Source organism: Vipera berus (genome assembly GCF_964194415.1).
Source record: "Vipera berus genome assembly, chromosome: 3".
In the NCBI taxonomy this organism is placed as follows: Eukaryota; Metazoa; Chordata; class Lepidosauria; order Squamata; family Viperidae; genus Vipera; species Vipera berus.
In genome coordinates this window covers 180384709-180404311 of record NC_138204.1, presented here as the reverse complement: position 1 = coordinate 180404311, position 19603 = coordinate 180384709, and the positions used below count along the sequence as shown (strand labels likewise).

The 19603-nt window shown below is 39.4% G+C and overlaps 2 protein-coding genes across 2 annotated transcripts in view; one reads left to right on the top strand and one right to left on the bottom strand.

Moving 5' to 3' along the window:
• The window catches only part of CYP7B1 (cytochrome P450 family 7 subfamily B member 1), a 108293-nt gene extending 104183 nt beyond the window's left edge, over positions 1–4110 (top strand). Inside the window, exon 6 of the mRNA XM_081322787.1 lies at positions 2883–4110. Coding sequence (XP_081178913.1) covers positions 2883–3170 — 288 coding nt within the window. The 3' untranslated portion in view covers positions 3171–4110. The remainder of the gene's footprint in view (positions 1–2882) is intronic.
• A 13153-nt stretch (positions 4111–17263) lies between these two features.
• BHLHE22 (basic helix-loop-helix family member e22) lies at positions 17264–19395 on the bottom strand. The gene has a single exon (XM_081325888.1). It carries the CDS (start codon positions 19362–19364, stop codon positions 18438–18440), a length of 927 nt encoding a protein of 308 aa, XP_081182014.1. The 5' UTR covers positions 19365–19395; the 3' UTR covers positions 17264–18437.
• Positions 19396–19603: the final 208 nt, after the last annotated feature.

Below are 19603 nucleotides of genomic sequence, written 5' to 3'. Positions count from 1 at the left end.
TAATAGGACAATCTATATCTGAGACCCAAGGATGTGTAGATGTTACTACCTCACCTGGACGTAACCTTCAATATAAGGCAAAATTTATTAAATACATGGGATATATCATTTTAACAACTTTAATTACAAGTTATTTTGACCCCTTCAATATTTGGTGTGCAGCCGAGTTCAAAAGTTGAATTTAGCTTTTATAACTTGTAGTCTTATCCATACTTTGTAAGCACCTGCTCAAATATCAAAGAATCCAATATCAAAGAATCCAATTGGAACAATCCAATTCATGTAACAAAAGGACAACAAAGAAGGTGAAAAATACAATGGAACATACAAAATCTGTTTGGAAAAACAAAAGATTTTGAGCTGGTATCATGCAATACCATAGTTGATGTCAGTCTGTTTCTACAGACTGGGATATTTCATAGTTGCAATGGAACAGTGAAAGAATTACTTGCTGTAGACACAAAAGTGTATCTCAGTTCTTTAAAGAGGAGACACCACTATTCCTCCAGGTAATAGTAAGATGTTTAAAGTAAAAACATAAACAACAATTAATAAAATATTGAAAATTAAGATCAACAAAATAAAATTAATCATGTGGTCAATTACATAATATTTCCTCCCTTACTTAGTTACTTACAACTACTGTATATTGCACCTTCTGTACTGAACATCCACTATAAAAGCAGCCTTGATTCTTTTTGAAAAAATGGGGAAGGGGCCACCTTCGCTATTTCAAAGCCAAGTCCTATGTCCCTCCCCCCAAAGAGCCCTGTGACTTCTTGGGGGGAGGGACTCCTGGCCATACGTATAGATAGGCATATCCTATCTGGATCACATGTCTGAAGGTAATGAGGACCTGAATCCTAAAAATATTTAGGAACCCATTACAACGATAAAAGCTGAAATTAATAACTCTTGAATTTAGATGAGCAGTGAGTACAAATCCTTCAGAAACATCAACGCTACAGTTTTCACTGGCTGTGCAGGATGTTGTCCTGGTTGCCTAACTTATGTTTTTTTATCATTTTCAAGGGCAGCCCCAGCTCAGCAGTGTCAGCAGTTCCGCTTAACGTAGACATGAATTTTTACTACACAAGGAATTGCTTCCAATTAATGTTGGGGGGAGGGGGAAATAATAGTGCCTGTTTCTGGCAATTTGAGATAGAAAACCTACAAAAACTACAGTGGAAAGCCTGATTCAGGCTTCACATAGTCTAAAACAAATCTCCCCAATTGCCTCCTCCTTCAGCCCACGAAAAGATGAAAGCCAAATTCTTGGCTCTCTTATTTGCATAACATGGCTTCCTGGCTGAATCACAGTTGAATCTGCTAGTGTACAGAATTTAAAAGATGGGCTTTCACTAGGGATGAGGTGAGAGTGCACATAAGTGTGTATGAAGGACCATCTGTAAGTTGTGCTTTAATGCATTCACTCTGAAGTCCCTAGTCTGTATTCTTTAATGATTTCCTGGTTGCAACATACTTTAAACAGATGGGCCCTTTATCAATTACTAAAACTATAAACAAGGACAGTGTGCCCTTCTAGTTTTGATTCCAATCATCCCAGATTTTCTGTATGAACATATTGCAAGGTTGCCTCAGTAGTGCATGTTAATGCATTTAGATTTGCCTTTACAATTTAAAAGGCTTTCCAGCAAGGAATTTCTGGTTCTGGAATAATTCTTAATAATTTAAGGAATTATTGTTGTGGTTTGTAGTAGTAGTAGTTTGCATGATTCTCATTGTTATCATTTCTACAGAGCATATTGTGACTTGTCATGTTTATTTTGCTTTTGCACATTCTCCCCAAAATACCAAGGTCATGCCATGAGCGGTACCTTCTGCATGGCCTGGCTTCTGTGGGTTATGTCAAATTTAACAAGCAGGGCATTGAAACAAACTAGGAAATGGAGCAGAGGAAAATGATAAGGTGGTGCTTAAGAAATATATTGCTCAGATTTAGAAAAAAGGAGATGGCGTGTAACCCTGAACAAGGACAACAAAAGCGAAGAAAAGAAGTCATACTAACCTGAGGGAAGTGAGTAATTTTACCTTCCCTTATTTGAGTGAACGCCTGTTACTCGTCCCAGCTTCTGCCAACCTAGCAGTTCGAAAGCACGTAAAAATGCAAGTAGAAAAATAGGGACCACTACAGTGGGAAGGTAACAGCGTTCCGTGCGCCTTTGGCATCTAGTCATGCCGGCCACATGACCACAGAGACGTCCTCGGACAAGCGCTGGCTCTTCGGCTTTGAAACTGAGATGAGCACCAGCCCCTAGAGTTGGAAACGACTAGCACGCACGTGCGGGGGAACCTTTACCTTTTTACTATTTTAGTTAGTAGGACAAAATGCCAAAACCAAAATATATAGTGCTACTTTTATTATGTTTCTTGTATTTTGTCTTAATATATAATATTTATGCTTCTGTGTCATCACCTGCATAATATATACATATGGAATTCAAAATCAGTAAGCAGATGAATAGTCATTCAATTTGTTTTAAATGAAACCCAAAAGGAAAGTGTAAAGCATAGGAAACCTGTTCATAAAATAAGTTTCAGAGCTGTAGGGTCTGGTCTGAGACAAGAGTACCACATTTTGAGGCTTAAGACATAAGTGTGGCCTTACTTGCCTTCTAGAAGTATTATAAACAGGGCTTCTTTTGTCATAGAACGCCCAGAACAGAGTTCCAGCACCCTTTTTGGATGGAACCTTGTAGGGTAGGCAAGGCAGGTTGCATGGCGTGTGTGAGTTCCAGCACCTTTTGGGGGTGTTTTTTTACAAAAAAAGCAGTGATTATAAACAACAACAAAAAGACGTTTTTCCTGCTTTTTAGGGCCATGTAGTATCTTTGTAACCACTATTTTCATTTTTCTTCCAGACCTATAAATTTGACCGCTATGTGGAGAATGGCAAGAAGAAAACAACCTTCTTCAAACAGGGAAGGAAGCTGAAATATTTTCTAATGCCTTTTGGTTCTGGAAGCAGCATATGTCCTGGCAGATTCTTTGCAATGAATGAAATTAAACTTTTCTTGATTTTAGTGTTGGTTTATTTTGATATGGAAATAATGGAAGACAAACAACTTGGACAGGACAAGGATAGAATAGGCTTGGGTATTTTATTACCAGATTCTGACATTATTTTTCGCTATAAGCTTCGGTCTTAGTACAGAACCTCTATTGCTTATATAACTATCTTATTCAGAATAGAATAGAATAGAATAGAATAGAATAGAATAGAATAGAATAGAATAGAATAGAATAGAATAGAATAGAATAGAATAGAATAGAATAGAATAGAATAGAATAGAATAGAATAGAATAGAATAGAATCTGAAAGAGTCCTTGGGATTCTTCAAACAGGAAAACCTATACCATCTCAGCCAAGTGATTGTCTAGCTTTTTCTTAAAAATCCCCATTGAGGGAGCGCCCACAATTTCTGGGGGTAAGTTGTTCCACTGGTTAATTGTCCTCACTGTCAGGAAGTTTCTCCTTAATTCCAGGTTGCTTCTCTCTTTGATCAGTTTCCAACCATTGTTTCTTGTCCTGCCCTCTGGTGCTTTGGTGAATAACATGACCCCCTCTTCTGTCTTTTATTAAATATAATGTAACATTTGTCTTTATAGGTGCCTTTACAGTTTTACTGTATTTTCATTGTTATTGTTTCAAATATTATCACAGGTTGTGCTTTTTTGTGCAAAAAAGAATGAGAGGTAGACATAAATTCTAAGTAAATTCTATGTAAATTCATGTTTTTATGATACTAAAGTCTCACAAGTAATGTAAATTCTATGTAAATTCATGTTTTTATGATACTAAAGTCTCACAAGTAATGTAAATTCTATGTAAATTCATGTTTTTATCATAGTAAAGTCTCACAAGTAATTCTGACTCATCCATGGATCCACTGGTCTTCTTGATTCTAGAACTAAAATCCTAAACGTATTTTTGGGAAGGTAATTATGTCTCATTCTGGTGAGACATAATTCAGAGTAAATATAAATAAGGGTAACTTTTTCTATTGTTTCTTGAAAAATCCCAATAATAAGTACTGCTGTTATTTATATCCTGCTATTGCCAGCCTAAGTTATAATAACAAGGATTTATCGTTCATTCCTACATTCACATAGAACAGGCATGTCAAACTGCCATCCTGTGGGCCAGATGCATCACGCCAAAACTATGCCCACCCCATTGCTGGCAATGGGGAAAAAGTTCCGATACGACATCACGTGACGTTGTGAGTTTGACATGCCTGGCATAGAAACAAAATGTCAAAAAACCTAAATGCTTTTCCAGGTTAAGGTACTTCTGTTGAATAAATGAACCTTTATTATGATGATAACTTTATTGTCACTTTGAATGTATTATCAAAGTACAACATGTGTACAGTGAGATTGGCCAACAGTTTCCTTCTACTGGGGAGTCTAATTCTTTCACTATGTTACAGCATTTGGCAAAAGTTGGGAAACTTGCTAAAAATATAGATAAACTCTGACAAACCCCTTCCCATCCTCTTTATATATTCTCTATAACTATCTTGATATGAAGAAGATGGGAAAGAGGACTCAGAAGACTCTCCTTATATGGATACTGCAGTAAATTAAGGTGGATTGAAAAAATATGAGCAAAACAGACAAAGGAATTTGTCTTCATCTCAGCAAGGCACTTCATTCTGCAAAGATTTTTTTACCTTTTGATGTTTACTTTCAAATGTTAACTGATTGATTGAATGTTGATCTAATTTAACCCCCTACTGGATCTTAAAGGTTTTATTTATATTCTTTGTATTGTTTTATTAGCTGTTGTAAATCACTTCTTTTCCACATGGAAGACTCAGCAAGTTTTGGATAATGAGAAAAAAAAATGATTCAATTTACATTAATACCAAACTTTCACTACAGGATTTTTTTAAAATTCTGGTCTTATATTTTTTTTTAATTTCTGACAGAAATCTCTCTTGCTGAAAGCTCTTCATAATGTTTTTTGAGACTAATCTGTTATGATGCTTTTCCTATCTTTGAAAGGAGCTGCTTATGACTAGCTGTAAAAGTTTCAGCTGTAAAAGTTAAACTACTAAGTATTTTGGACTATATCAAAATAATCAAAATGCAAGCAATTTATCAAGACAAAGTTTATTGGATAAGCTGGGCAGAAAATACTTTTCAACTTACAAGTTCAACTTGAAAATTTAGATAAAAAGCTTGATAAAGTAACGATGTTTTTAGAAATTGTTAACCAGATGCAAATAACAGTGCTAAAACAAGATTTACAATTAGATGGATTAGAATATAATTTGCTGCTGGCATACCTGAAAGATGAGGTGGACTTGGAAAATGCAAGTTAGAGGGCTCCAAGAAAGGTAAGGATTCTAAAGACTCAAAATTGATAGAATTGATCAGTGATGAACTCGACTTTTTGAGGATAATTGGGGAACAGATTTATTATACCTAATTGGAAAAGAGATGTTACAATTTACAGGAGACTTTTGTACAACAAATGTTGTGGAGATACACACAACAGAGACTTCTGACTTTGGAGAATAAAATCCAATTGTTACAATGCATCCCAATTAATATCTTAAGAAAAAGCCTTATTATTAAGAATCAGTCGAGGATATTTGACCCTGGACAGATCAGAGAGAATGATTGTGGTGAATTATGGTAGACCAGAAGCCATTGTTGACTTTCTGCAAGTGAAATACAATAAATGAATTGTTAACAGAAGGTTTTGAAGTTTAATTTAGCTGTTGGTTTTAACTGTTAACTATGTTTTCATATAGTAGAAAGATGTCAAGCTAAGTGCGTTGGGTAAACAGTAATGTAGAAATTTATAAATTGAGTGCCTTTTTTGCAAAGGTGGAGGAGTTATTTTTGAAATATATCAGTACTCAACTAGGAGTGACAATTTATGTATATGTCTTTGTTTTTTCTTTTTATGCACTTTTTTCGGTGTAGTCTTGTTTAGCTTTGTTTTGGTTTTGTATTTTTTTCTTTTTTTGGAGTTTTTATTTTAATGTTTTGAGTAAAATAAAAAAATGAGAATCAGGTAAGTGTGACTAGTTGAACTGTTGTAGATCAGAGGTGTGCTTTGGGTATGTTGAGAAGTGTTGGTGCACCCTCATCCCACTGATTGTTAGCCAACTTCTCTTCCCACTGGTTGTTAGCCAATTTCTGCCTTGGCTGATTGTTCTCACCATTAGCACTTGACTTCCTCTACTTCTTTCATGCCCATCAACATCCGTCTTTTCTGGATATCAACTTCTCTTCTGGCTTCCTAAGAAGAAATAAGGAGAGCAGACCCCAACTATTTCAGAAGCAGAAGAAAAGAGGACGTGTTTTCCCCCTTAATATGTTCTAACAGTATTCTGAAATGGAACTTTATTTTAGTTTGCTGCAATCCTGCTTTTTCTAATTGTAGTATCCAGAGAATAATGAGTGAGATTGAACTAGGCATTAATTTGATTGTCTGCTTATTTGCAATTTCTTTATATTTATTATTTTCAAACACTAATTTCATCTTCTATTCACAAGTGGAAATAAGAAACCTAGTAGCTCAGCAACCAGTTAGTTTCATCCACCCAGATTTATAGCAGGATTCAAATATTTAAAAGACACAACCTATTAGTTAAAAAAAAATCTGGTCAAGAAGGAGGCTGATCAAGAGGAAAGCTCCAGAAACAGAAAAATGGCTTCTTTCAAGGGACCTTTTTTGCCCGTAGTCTATAATGGGACTTAGCAAGTACTCACAGAATTCTAGGGCTCCAGCAAAGCTTAAAAATTCTGCTCTGTGGGTTGCATAATCATAGGACCTTCTTGCCTTCTCTCTGGCATCCTCCATACATTTTTTTTAATTTCATATTTTTAAAATCTGGGAGATACCTAGAAATGTAGGAGAGAGGGTAGACAAACCAGTTTAGAGAAAGCAGGCCGACCTGAAATCCAGCTCCTTTTGCTGCAGTGCCCTGATTTATGTATGCTTTCTCATTCAAACTATGATGTATTGAGAAAAGTTTCCCTCTGATGAATGTACACTCAGAAACCATTACAAAATTGTTTGGCAAAGTCTTGGAAGGGCAGGAAATGGCAGTGATGAGAGCAAATCTTATGCCAGCATTGTTTTATGCTACCTCACGCATTGAGAGAAAGTTCTTCAGTTTAGTAATGGGAAAAGACTTTCATAGTTTCTTAAGGGTACTGGTAAACATTCCACAAAAATGAAATCAAATAAACACCTCTTGAAGAATCATAAAAACTGAATAGTCCAAAACACAACAATTAAGAAAAGTTTATATACTGTACAGTACAATATATTTGTTCCAATCTTAGAAACTGTTGTCCTTTATGAAATAGGATTAACTAGTGGTTCCAAACTTATTGGTAATATTAAAAGAAGTAGCCATCTGCTAAGGAATAAATTCAGTTCATTTTCAATAGGTTCTATTTCTTTTGGCAATGGAAAGGTAATAAATTTGGAAAGGAAAGGTCCAATTTCAATAGGACCTATTTTTTAAAAGAAGTTTCCAGGATTGTTTCCAGAAAGTTAAGCAACCTTTTAAAATTAAAGAAACAGATTCATATACATTAGGTTTTAATAGCAGAATGAATTATATTAATTTTTAATTGATGTACAGCTGGCCTATTATGCTTTATATTAGCTAGATTGTGCTCTGTCATTTTACCTTCTTTTTCCCAAAACGGGCAGTGGAATATTATTTATGGATTGGCACGAGTAGATTTCACTTGTAATAGTGAAATAATGCAATTATGTTTTAATTTACTATTTTTGCATTAATAAAGGACCTTTTACCCGTTATATAGTAGATGCTTGACTTATACCTATTCTAGTTTTTAAAGTGGTGGTTGATTTTTTTTATTGTATCATGACAAAATAGTACAATTAAATATTTTTCCTAAAATATATTTACAAATAAAAGCCTTTTTGAGACACTAATGTCATTTCTTAATCCCAATTAATTATCCCACTGCTTCATACTAGCAGTCTAATTTGTATAATAATAATAATCTACACAATTTCAGAAAGATATCAGAAATTCTAATGAATGGTGAAAAAAAACCTGCTTGGTGAAGACAATGAAAACTCCAGTTTGATCCTCCCACTAAAATTCCATTCTAGCTATTATCTTTAATTGATAAGTGTATCACTGTTCTAGTCACAATGATTAGTTATGAAGTGAAGGAGGAAGACGGTGACCTGTTAACTGATTAATTTTTAATCCTATCAGCCATGTTATTTTGCATAGGCTAAAATAAGAATTGGATACAATGGTGCATTTCTTAAGGGAATATGATTCTGGAGGATTTTTAATATATATATGTACATACATACATACATACATACATACATACATACAGAGAGAGAGAGAGAGAGAGAGAAAGACAGTTTGGTGTAGTGGTTATGGCATCAGACTAGAAACTGAGACCATGAGTTCTGTCCCACCTTTACTACAAAGCCAGCTGTGTAACCTTGGGCCAGTTACTTTTTTTCAGTCCTAGGAAAGAAGCAATTGCAAACTACTTTTGAAAAACCTTAGAAAACTACAAGAACTTGTACATATAGTCTCCAAGAATCAGAAATTATCGAATGGATGCAAAGAAAAAGTTATTCTATTTTTTAATTTCTATTTTCTAAACGTTCAATTTTTGAAAGAAATGCACAACTTTTGGGCTATGTCATCCATATATAACTTCTTATTCTATTCCTCTTACCACCTCAAATTCAAGTAAAACAATGGAAGAAATGTTTTTATTTTTTATTTATTTTAATTCCATTTATATCCCGCCCTTCTCGGAAGACTCAGGGCAGCTTACAAACTTAGCAGTAGCTTTCATTCTATGTATATGCCTGCTTATTAGGGCTTTCACACAACCCCCAAGCGGCATTATTACAAAGTCAGCTTAATTGCCCCCAACAATCTGGGTCCTCATTTTACCTACCTAAGGATGGAAGGCTGAGTCAACCTTGAGCCTGGTGGGATGCAAACCTGCACTAATTGCAGGCAGCTAGTGTTACTTAAGGAGGCATTAGCCCACTGCTCCACCAAGGCTCTGTATATGTTCAACGTTACTGGGTTTTTTTAAAAAAAAACTTTTAACATTTTGTCTTTATGTACTTTTTGACACATTTTATCCCATTTGCTTTATTCTGCTTCTCCAATGTTATGGCTTTTACATTTGCATGTGGATTTATGGAAGGTACCCATAAATGATGCTAACTGATCATTCTAAGAGCACTGCACATGGAATTAAAAAAAAATAACCAGATAGATCTCCTAGTTTGCCTCTTGTATGGTGTTTCCAGTGGTCACATATTGGACAACTATTGTGCTTCTTATCTAAGATTTTCTTAATATACTGTTAGTAATGTAAGAAACTACAAGATTAACCAACTAACATATTGATAATGATGTCCCCAAGCTAATTCACTCTGGAGTCCTTGGATTACAAAGTCAATGACTAAAAGAGAAGTGGCCCATTAGGAGGAATTATAAATCTAGTCATGGTCAGCTGCTTAATAGCTTCTTCTAGGCCTGGTGTCTTTGGACCAGTCATTGTCTCTCAGCCTACATTACATCATTATTTTTGCAGGAAGAGGGATACTAAACATATCATCTAAAGGTCCATGAAGAAAAGGTACAAATCTAATAAAGAAACTCTCCTTTGTAGCATTTGGAAGTCATGTGGCCATATTATTATAACTGATGTGTGCTAGATGACGTCAAAGAAAAAAACTACTGCATAACTATAGCAATTGGAATATTGACCAATATTATGTTGAAATCCAACATAAATATTGCATTAAAATGTCAACTGCTGGTGAATTTTTAATAACTGTTTTGTTTGCTCTTACACCATATATTAGTAACAGCTAATAACAGGAAAAGCTAATATTTTCCTGAAAAAATACATATCTGAATAATTACATATGACATGGAGGTAAAGATCATTTAACTTAACTTTCATTTAAAGATAATCATATGCCTACATATTTCAAATATCTCAGTGTTTACAAAAATGTGGTGTACTATATTCATACAGGAAATAGGAAACATTCTGGTTAAAGATTTTCCCTATAATCATGAGGTTTCACAGATTATTTATCAAATGTATCATGGGGTACAGACAAAGCTTTTGCCTTTCTCTTTGTAAACTTCTGGTAAGGTACTCATTAATTAGTGAAAAGATAAAGTTAAAACACTGAAAATGTCATAATTAGGTACTCATATTTTTAAATTATATCACTTTATTACCAAGAGTAATGAAATCTATTATGTTTAGATATTAATGCAATGTTCTAAATCTTGATGTGTTTGTACCTGTGTAATTTTTTATAATAAGAATAATATACTTGAATTCTAATTTGAAATCCATGTATATTGTGGAGTGGAAAAAATGGATTGATTATATCCAGAATAAATATGGGACTAAAAAGTTTCACCTAGCAGTTGAATAAGTATTGATGTGATATTTACATTGCTTGTAGTTATTTTATAAGAGTTAAAGTGCGATAGATTTAATAGTTTATTGTTGTTTGCATAAGGTAGATTATGATTGTTTGTATTTTTATACCCTGTATTTAGCTCTGGGAAGTCGGGGAGGGGGAGGGGGAAGGGAGGGAGGTGTTGGGGAGGGTTGGGGAGAGGGGAGGGGGTTGGGAGGGGTTTTGTTTTGTTAAAAAAATGTATTGTAAAACTTTTCAATAAAAAAAAAAGAAATCCATGTATATTAAGGAACTATTGCTGGAATAAATAAATTCCATGGGCAAGTTTGTTTATTTGTTTTACAAATGATATATATTTGCCTTGTTGAAATGCTTTTCAAAAATTCAGGTTATCTGTTATGGATTAGTAAATAAATTAGTGTATCATTGAAGATGATGTTCACCACTTGCCCTTTCCAGCTGTTTGAATATAATTTATTAATCTGGAGGAGGCAGGAAGTCAATATTTCTGTTATTTCTTGCCTTGTGACTACTCTAACACTTATTCAACATTACCCATGTTCAAACCAATTTCTCAAAGTGATTTATATAAGTAGAACTATAATTTGGCTGGCTGTTTTTTCTAATATCCTACAAAAAATGTTTCCTAGGATTTCAAGTCTCATATAGATGAACTTATTCAGATGAAAGACAACTTGCTTATAATTTACTCTGTTCTTTTAGGTAATAATTAAGGTTATAAATAAATTGTATTGTGTGATAGCACATCTCAAAGTACAGTTCATATATATATATACATATACATATATATATATATATATATATATATATATATATATATATATATATATATATATATATACACATATATACCTATATATATACATATATATACATATATATACACATATATACACATATATACACACATATACATATATATACATACATACACATACACACACACACACACACACACACACACATATATATACCAATTATTTAAGATTTGTCTTTCAAGTAATCCTATGATCTTCATGCCAAGTTAGACTGTAGTGATAAGGCCATAGATCAGTCATTTTAGAAAATGCAGGACATTTTCAAACAGTAATGTAGAAAAAAATGATGCTGTCTGCCAAAATGCTTTCATGTATAAACACTTATATCAATAAAAAGTGGGTGAATGAAAGCAGTAAAAATAGGAAATGTTTGCTGAAAGCAAACTTCTTGGAACACAAATTTTAAAGATCCTCAGGCACTGTCAATATGTTCCTTTGTTTTCAAAAGTTAACTTAGCCTCAAGGAATATGATTCCCAAGTAAATGAACACAGGTGAATGTAAAAAGAAACATTTTTTTTTAAAAAAAACCTTGTTCATTAGTTACATAAAGCACTCTTACCTTTTAGCTACACTATTTTCTCCAACTACCATTTCAAATTATTCACACTTCCAAGTGTGTGTGTGTGTGTGTGTGTGTGTGTGTTTGTTTGTGTGTAAGAGAGAGTGTGAATTTTAAAATGCAGGAATAAAAATGCTCCGAACACACCACAACTTCGACGGCCACATTTTTCTGCGCATCTCTTGTGTTCCTGCTGAACAGGCAAGGGCAATTGTCAAATCTCTCTTGTGGGAGATTTTAACCCCTTTCGAGTCAAGGCGTTGCTAAACGAGCGCTCAGCCCAATAGGGAACGCCTTCTCTTACCAGCAGACTGCAAGGGAGGGGGTTTTTCTCCCCCCCCTTCCCAGGAAATGCTTTCAAATACAGTAGTAAACGCTACCAATCTGCCACAGCTCCGTTTCTTCAGGAAACGGGCGCTAACAGTGAAATTCAAGGGGACCCATTTTGGCCCAAACCCGGGAACTAATTAATCCTTAGGATACGAGGCAGTGGGACGCGGTTTTGGACTCGAGGATCGGAAGCGCGGGTGAAAAGACGCGAGAAGCCTCGGAAGAAGGAAGTTTTCAATCAAGAGCCTACGGAAGAGAGACCGCTGCCAAGCCCTTTCGAATCGGGCGAGGAAGGCTGCATTGGAAGGCAAAGAGGCTGCCTCGATCCCTTCGGCTTTAGAAGCTCCTTCTCTTGAAATCAGCCGTATTCCGCCTCTCCTGTATGTAGGCGCCCACGGGGAGAGGCATTTCTCTGCGGTAAACCTATCGGGACCAAGGTGGGAGGGGGGGTGGAAAGAGAGAGAGAGAGAAACTTCCCTACGCTCATCCCGAAGGAAAGGGGACACTGGCCGCCGCTTGGAAAAGAAAAAAGAAACTGCCCAGCCTCGGATATCACTTGGCTTTAGAAAGCAACGCTGAAGCGAAGCGAAGCTTGCCAGAAAGAAGTGTGACGAAACCGAGCAACCGCTTCTCTTGCGAGCTGGCTTCCTTTGCTACAAGTCCTTCGGTAACCCTGGAGAAGAGGCGGGGTCACGGCGCATGGAAACAATAAGATAATCTCCCGAGCGCTGGACTGAGGTGGCGGGACCGAAAGGGTGGCTCCACTTTTTCTTCCAAGGGGGCGGGAAAGAGACGCTTTACGGCGTCCTCATTGGAGGAGGAAAGAAAAGAAGGCGAGACCGAAGGGAACCTTCGAGTCTCTGAGCCATTAGCAAGCGCCGGCGACGCGGCAGAACGGAGGGTGAGGGCGGACGGAGCGGCCGTCGCTAATCGCGTCCAAAAGAGCGCACGCAGTAGAGGCGGATTTCTCTTTCTCACAAAATCACGAGGATTTGGCCCACTCGAAAATGTGGGAAGTGATTATATTATTATTTTTTTAAAAAAATCACCGCCTAGCCTCCAACCTCTCTCTCTCTCTCTCTTCCTTATGTTCAAACATACAGTAATCTTAACTCTGGAGACGTTTAATTATTTACAGAAAGACCCTTGAAGAGTCACCGAGTCTCGGCTGTTTGGTTAGAAGGTCATTTAAAGTAAAGTTACGGGTACAGAAACGGCCCAGTTGCTAAAGAACTCTTTTTTAAGAAGCACGAATGTCCCACACACATCTCGCTTTCCCCAGTGGACAGGATAGAATCGACTATGCCTATTCTGCAAACTTTTTAGCACGTGCTTAATTCCTTTCAACAATGTTTAAAATTCAAATAAATACGTTTTGGCCTTTACTGCTCTCTTTTAATTACATTTAGAGGCAGTTTCCACACATTCTCTTCTATTTCTCCTCCGCCCCCATCCTAAATCACTTTTTCATTAACGATTTTTAATAAGAAAAATCACTTGACCGCTAGTCATTATCTCATCCCTTCCGTGCACGCAAGTTCACTTACCCATCCTTTCATTTATTCACTTACTCATTCCAGCAGATCCGCCGCAACTGACTGCTAGCAGGGATGTGAACACTCATAATTATTTGTCAAAGTCTGCAATGTGTATTATCCTTTTTCTACTGGTAATTAGTTACCATAGCATCTAATACGTAAATGTGCCCAGAGCACACCATTAACAGTTAAACGGAGGATTCAATTTAACACATGATTATATCTTTCATAAGTCATTATATTAGGAAAGTCAATGTCACTCACGCTGGGACAATCGCGGGATTAGAACGGGGGTGAGGGAGGGAGAGGAGAGGGAGGGAGGGAGCTCGCCTTGGCAGCCAAGGTGAAAAAGGAAGGGGGTATGTCGGGATGGGATGGGCGTCCCTAGTTTGGCGGGGTGGCTTCAGTGAAACCGAGGCTCTTGAAGGGGAATCTTCATTTCTGATGAAGTGATCCGTCAAATAAGGAAGAGGAGGGGGAAAGGGTGGCACGCATGTCGGCGGGCGAGGAGGGAGGAAACAAGATCAGCTGCTCCTCGCACGTCTGGAGCCAGGCTGAGGAACTGCGGGTGGGTCCTTGGTGGTTAGGCGTTGTAATAGGAGCGGTGGGTTTAAAACATCCAAGTCGCTACCGTTGTCTCACATTTTATATAAGGAGTTAAAGCGCCAGTAATTACAGGAGAGGTCAAAGAAAAGCCTTGAAACAGGCTTTGGGAAAGAGATCGGAAACTTTCTTCTTCCCTGTCCCTCTCCCCACCTCCGGCAGGTGTTAACCCTTCCCCACTCGTTTTCAAGAAGAGAAAGTGAACGTTGAAAAGGAACAAGCCTGGTCTCCCTTCCCCCAGCAAATCGGAAACTTTCGACCGAACTAGAGGTTGGTTGTCACCACCCTGAGCTCCGCCGTCACAAAAACCACTAACAGACAAATCCACTGAGTACTTAGCGGAAAGGAGAGTGGAAAAGAAAGCGGGACACAGGAGCGAAAAACGCTCGCTGAGTTGACGGAAAGCCTTCTTCTCTTGTTCCAGTAGTCCTTGAACTTTTGCTTCCTGCTACAGCAAAAAACGGAGCTGGGCCGAGAAAAAGGGGAAATGAAAAGAAAAGACCAGTGTGCCCTAAAGTCTAAGGCTCTATTCACAGCATCCCGGAAAAGGCAAAAATTCAAGCCCTAAGGGAATCTTCTGGTCCTCACAATCTAAACTCAGCGGAGCCGAAGGAAAGCTGGCGATCCGGTACTGCCACAGCTACGTTTCTTCCCGCGCAGTGTGAGATGCGAAGTTTGCTTCCTAAAACTGATAACACCCACCCCGTTTGTAACCCTAAGACCTTGTTTTGAACTGAGGCCATAGAGAACAGCTATACCAAAAAGAGCGGTAAGGAGAAACTGCAAAAGCAGCTTTTCCGGAATCTTTTGGCTTGACCAAGAGGTTATTCGCTAAATGTTTCCAGCCCGCCCCCCATTTCCCAGTTTTGCCCTTTCTTTAGCCCTTCGCTCCACTCCTCCCCGCCCCCCCCGCCCCCGTCCAACTTGAATCAAGGGGTCTGCTCGTCTTTGAGGGCTGTCTTTTCCTGAAGAGGGGAATCCAGGCGATTTAAATCTGACTCGGTCTGTCATGTGGTGGGTATGTCTGGTCGTGGAAAGGACAAACAAGCTTTCGGCTGCGTTTGATTCCTAATCAGGATGATGGACAGCAGGAACAGAACAATACAAACTAATGGCTGTTCTGCTGATCGCTTTACCCCTTGATTAAAGACACCCAATTACGGCGCAGAACAGTGTCGTAATTATGTTCCTTAATCACATCCAGGAGGTCTAATTGCCTTAACGACGTGTTTCATTAAATGAATTTAGGTATTATAGTAGACAGTTTTCATACACAGTTGTTTTCAAATTAACATAATATTAGACATCGCCATGGAAATTGTTTTAATAATCATAATCAGACGCACCCAGGCTTTGTCTGGTAAATATTGAGAGATGGTTTCTCCTGACGCCTCAGGGTGAGTTGCTCACCCTTGTCTAGCTACTTTCACTCCACTATACAGTTATTATTCCTGAAAAGTTACAGGTTCTGATTAATTAATCTTTTTTTATGAGAAGTGGAGCAGAAAATCTTTATCCGGTGTTCCTCCTCCCCCTCCATCCCCTGGAGCATTTGAGGGCATTCCCAGAAAGAAGGCCGAGGGAAGTACGAATGCTGACCCAGTCGAGGTAGACACTGACGATAGGAGACAAGCTCGCTCCCCCAGATGATCTCGGGATCGCAAGCGCGTGGGCGGGCACGTGAGAAACGTTCGCCCTCCTAGTCGAATGGACTGGCGGGCTTCCCTGGGAAAGGTGGATCTGATCGGATCCTGGGATTCGATAGGTCACGGAGACTCACCGCCTGCGGCACTTCCTAAAGTTTTTCTAGGTATGTCCACCTTAAGCGTCAGAGTCCAGAACTTTTCCGTACGAAACTGGAGCACAATCCTATGGACAAAACGGAGGTTTCCCTCCAGCGACCCTTATTAGAGCACCACCTTTTTTTTTCTCTTCCAGGAAGCCAAGGTGAAGGCTCACCTGCACGCAAGTTTCCTCGCCTTCTGAGTAGAGTAAGAGTAGCTTGGTGAGTTACTCTTCTTAACGAGTCTGTTGCCTTTTTGCGGGTGTCTGAACAGAGCAAAGAGAATTGCGGGGGTGCTTGACTTCTTTCTACTCCTCTTACAAATAAAGGTGGGATGAAGATTTGTTCAAAATATTTTAATAAAAGCTATTTTTCTGACATAGATATACATACAACCGACCATACATCAATCACTGCCGTCCTCTTACTGACCTATTTTCATGTAGATCACTCTTTATATGTCCATGACCTGCCAAGGAGCTTTCAGAACAGTCGTTTTGCCTATCCAAAGCTGGCAGACCAAATTTGGATTATAGGAAGTAGCTGGAAATACCAAAGCTCAAAGATTTCAGGACTGAAGCAGAGAAGATAAAGGTTTTCAGGAACTGTACTTATTAAGAGCTGTATCTATGGACCAGTTCTGTCGAACAACAGTTCATATTCCATTATTTGTCCTAGCCCCAAATCATATTAATGTAAACAGAGTTAGATTTAGGCCCAGATCTAAATTAAATGTTTCATTTAGTTTAATTCATTGGAATTACTTTTACAGTTGGAAACAAAATTACTTAAATAAAACCCTAGTTACTTATCACAGCCTGTTTGGTTGACACAGATTAAAAGTTATTTTCCATCTTACAATGCCAAGCATGCTTAACCAAAGGGAAAAAAAAAATACTGGAATCAGTGGAGCACCTACAAATAAATGTGGCTAGGGTTAAGAGGAATGCTGGGTTTCATTTAACTGGATCAGTTTAAAATTCATGCACTTCAGCTTAAATTGTTTTGAACTGTATGAGAAAACAAAACTATAGTATTAATTTTCAAATATATTTTTGAGGTAAACACTCCTTTACTTTTCCAATTTCTATCATTCTGAAGGTAAAATATATGTAACCCTTCTTATAAACACTGAAATGTCTACTTTCACCTAAAATAACTTTTACATTTTAAAAAACCTAGCTTTATTCCAGAAAAATCAAACACTGCCACATGAAAAATCTTTGGCATATTCTTGACAAGAACTATTGCCTGTGCCTTATGGTGATAGTAATTAAAACATTTTTTTGCATGTTGCAAAAAGTTTGTTTATTCACCACAGTCCAGTTCATTCAGCAGTTAAGAAAACACTTCTCCCCTCATTTTTGGACTGAAGCAATTTATTAAAGCTCAATTTATAAATACAGGGATGATGCAACTTAAAAATCCAGATGACCTTTCATAAACCTCAGCAGTTTGGATACATCAAGATTTCTGGTTCAAACATCCTTGGCAAATCAAATGTTTTAAACACTTGGCACAAAGTTTAAGTTAATGAGATTTTCAAGAAGCGTTTGAAAAGTAAAAAGCACACATAACTTTTAACACAGGATGAACATTGTCAATGAAAAGATCACTGAAATAAATATGTGTTCTGGTCCACATAGCATTGCAAAGTGAAAAGAAACAAGGTGCACATCTTTAAAAATAATAATCAACCTGCAATACTTCAGCCATGTGAACAGTTTTTACATCTTAAGTAAACACTCTCTGCCAAAACTTTGCTCACTTTCACAGGCTCAAAAGTTCAGAACAAATAAAAATGCAAGGAATTTCAGAGCAATTTTTGCACATATCTAATTTCAGGAAGTCTACGTTTCAAGTTTGCATGTTCTCTGGCTCAGAAGCAATGAAATAAAATAACATTTTTAAAAACCCCTTTTAAGTGCCCTTCTTGATTTGTCGGAGTTTACAATCCAGTTTGCTTCCTGACACCTGTTTCCCTTGCTGAAACCGAGCAATTTTCCCAAACCTTGGTTGCCGATAGCAAAAGTTCTCCAAAGTTGGAAGTCTTAAAGAAACGATGTAGCATACAGATTTTCGCCGAATTTCCGAGTTCTCCATGATCACATTTCACCCTCCCCACCCCCACACACACCCCATACACCTTTTCGGGGGGGAAATGCGATTGTGTGTGTTCACCTTCTCTGAGGTCTCGGTTGCACTGAATTCCCCACATCAACCCCATGACCATCCCCTTAAAGGCGGCTGCAGCAAAGTCCGGCCAAGGAAGTACTGTGACAAACGACGAAGGGATCGGACAGAAGTTCGTGTCTCTTTTAAGGCTTCTCCGTGCACTGTTTGCAGAGACTGGACGAGACGCTATTGAAAATGGCACATTTCTCCGGGCAAGAGGTGGCGGGCGGCAGGCCGGCACTGAAAGGGTAGCCTGCCGCCGCCTGCTCATAGGCCCCGAGAGCCGGGTGCAAAGCGGCCGCCGCGGCAGCTGCAGCCGCCGCCGAAGAGGGCAGCGAGGCCGCCGAAATAGCCTGGCCCTGGTTGAGATAAGCGACAAGGCGGCGCATCTCATCGAGGGCCTGCGCCTGCATAAGGATATAGTTCTTGGCCAGGAGAAGCGTGGCGATCTTGGAGAGCTTCCGCACCGAGGGGCTGTGAGCGTAAGGGATGACGGCCCTCAACTCGTCGAGCGCGTCGTTCAGGTCGTGCATGCGCCTCCGCTCGCGGGCGTTGATGTTGAGCCGCAGCGCCTTCTGCTCCTTGGACTTCTTGCCGCCGCCGCCGCCGCCGTGGTGGCTATTGGAGCAGGCGCCGCCCTCCGGCGCCTTGAGTAGGGCGCCCCCAGAGCTGACGACGACTCCGGAGCCGCTACCCCCGCCGGGGCCCCGCAGCAGTAACTCGCAGCGCCCGTCGCTGTCGTCGTCCGGGCTTTGCTCGCCGCCGCTGCTCTCGGCTACCGAGCTGCGGCTGGTCGTGCTCTGCCCGTACTTGACGCAGACCGAGCCGCCCAGCGGGTCCCCGGCCACCAGTGCCCCCGCCGCGCTCTCCCTCAGCAGCACCTCGGAGTCGGCCGGCTCGTAGCAGCTGAGAGGCGACGGCGCTTGCCGCGACTCGCGCTGCTGTTGCTGGTGGGCGGCCAGGTCGAGCCCCGGGGGCGAACGAAAGGCAGACTCCATTCTCTTGGCCGAGGCGCTGAGGCTCTTGTGGAACAAGTCTTCGTCTGAAGCCAGGCTTAGCGCCCTCTCCATAGTCCCGACCGGCGGGTTCCCCTCCTCCAACTCCTCCCTCTCCCACGCCCCCTCCCCCGCTCTGGTCCTTCAACGCCCCGGGTCGGGGGCTTGCCTGGGTCGAGAGCGCGGCTCCTCGTCCTGCCCCTGTCACCTTCTTCTCCCCGCTGTTCCAGTGTCTCGCAGGCAGGCCGCTTTGGCGCGCGTTCTTTCTCTTTCCCTCAGTGCGCGTCTGTCTCGCTCGTCGCCTCGCTTGCTCT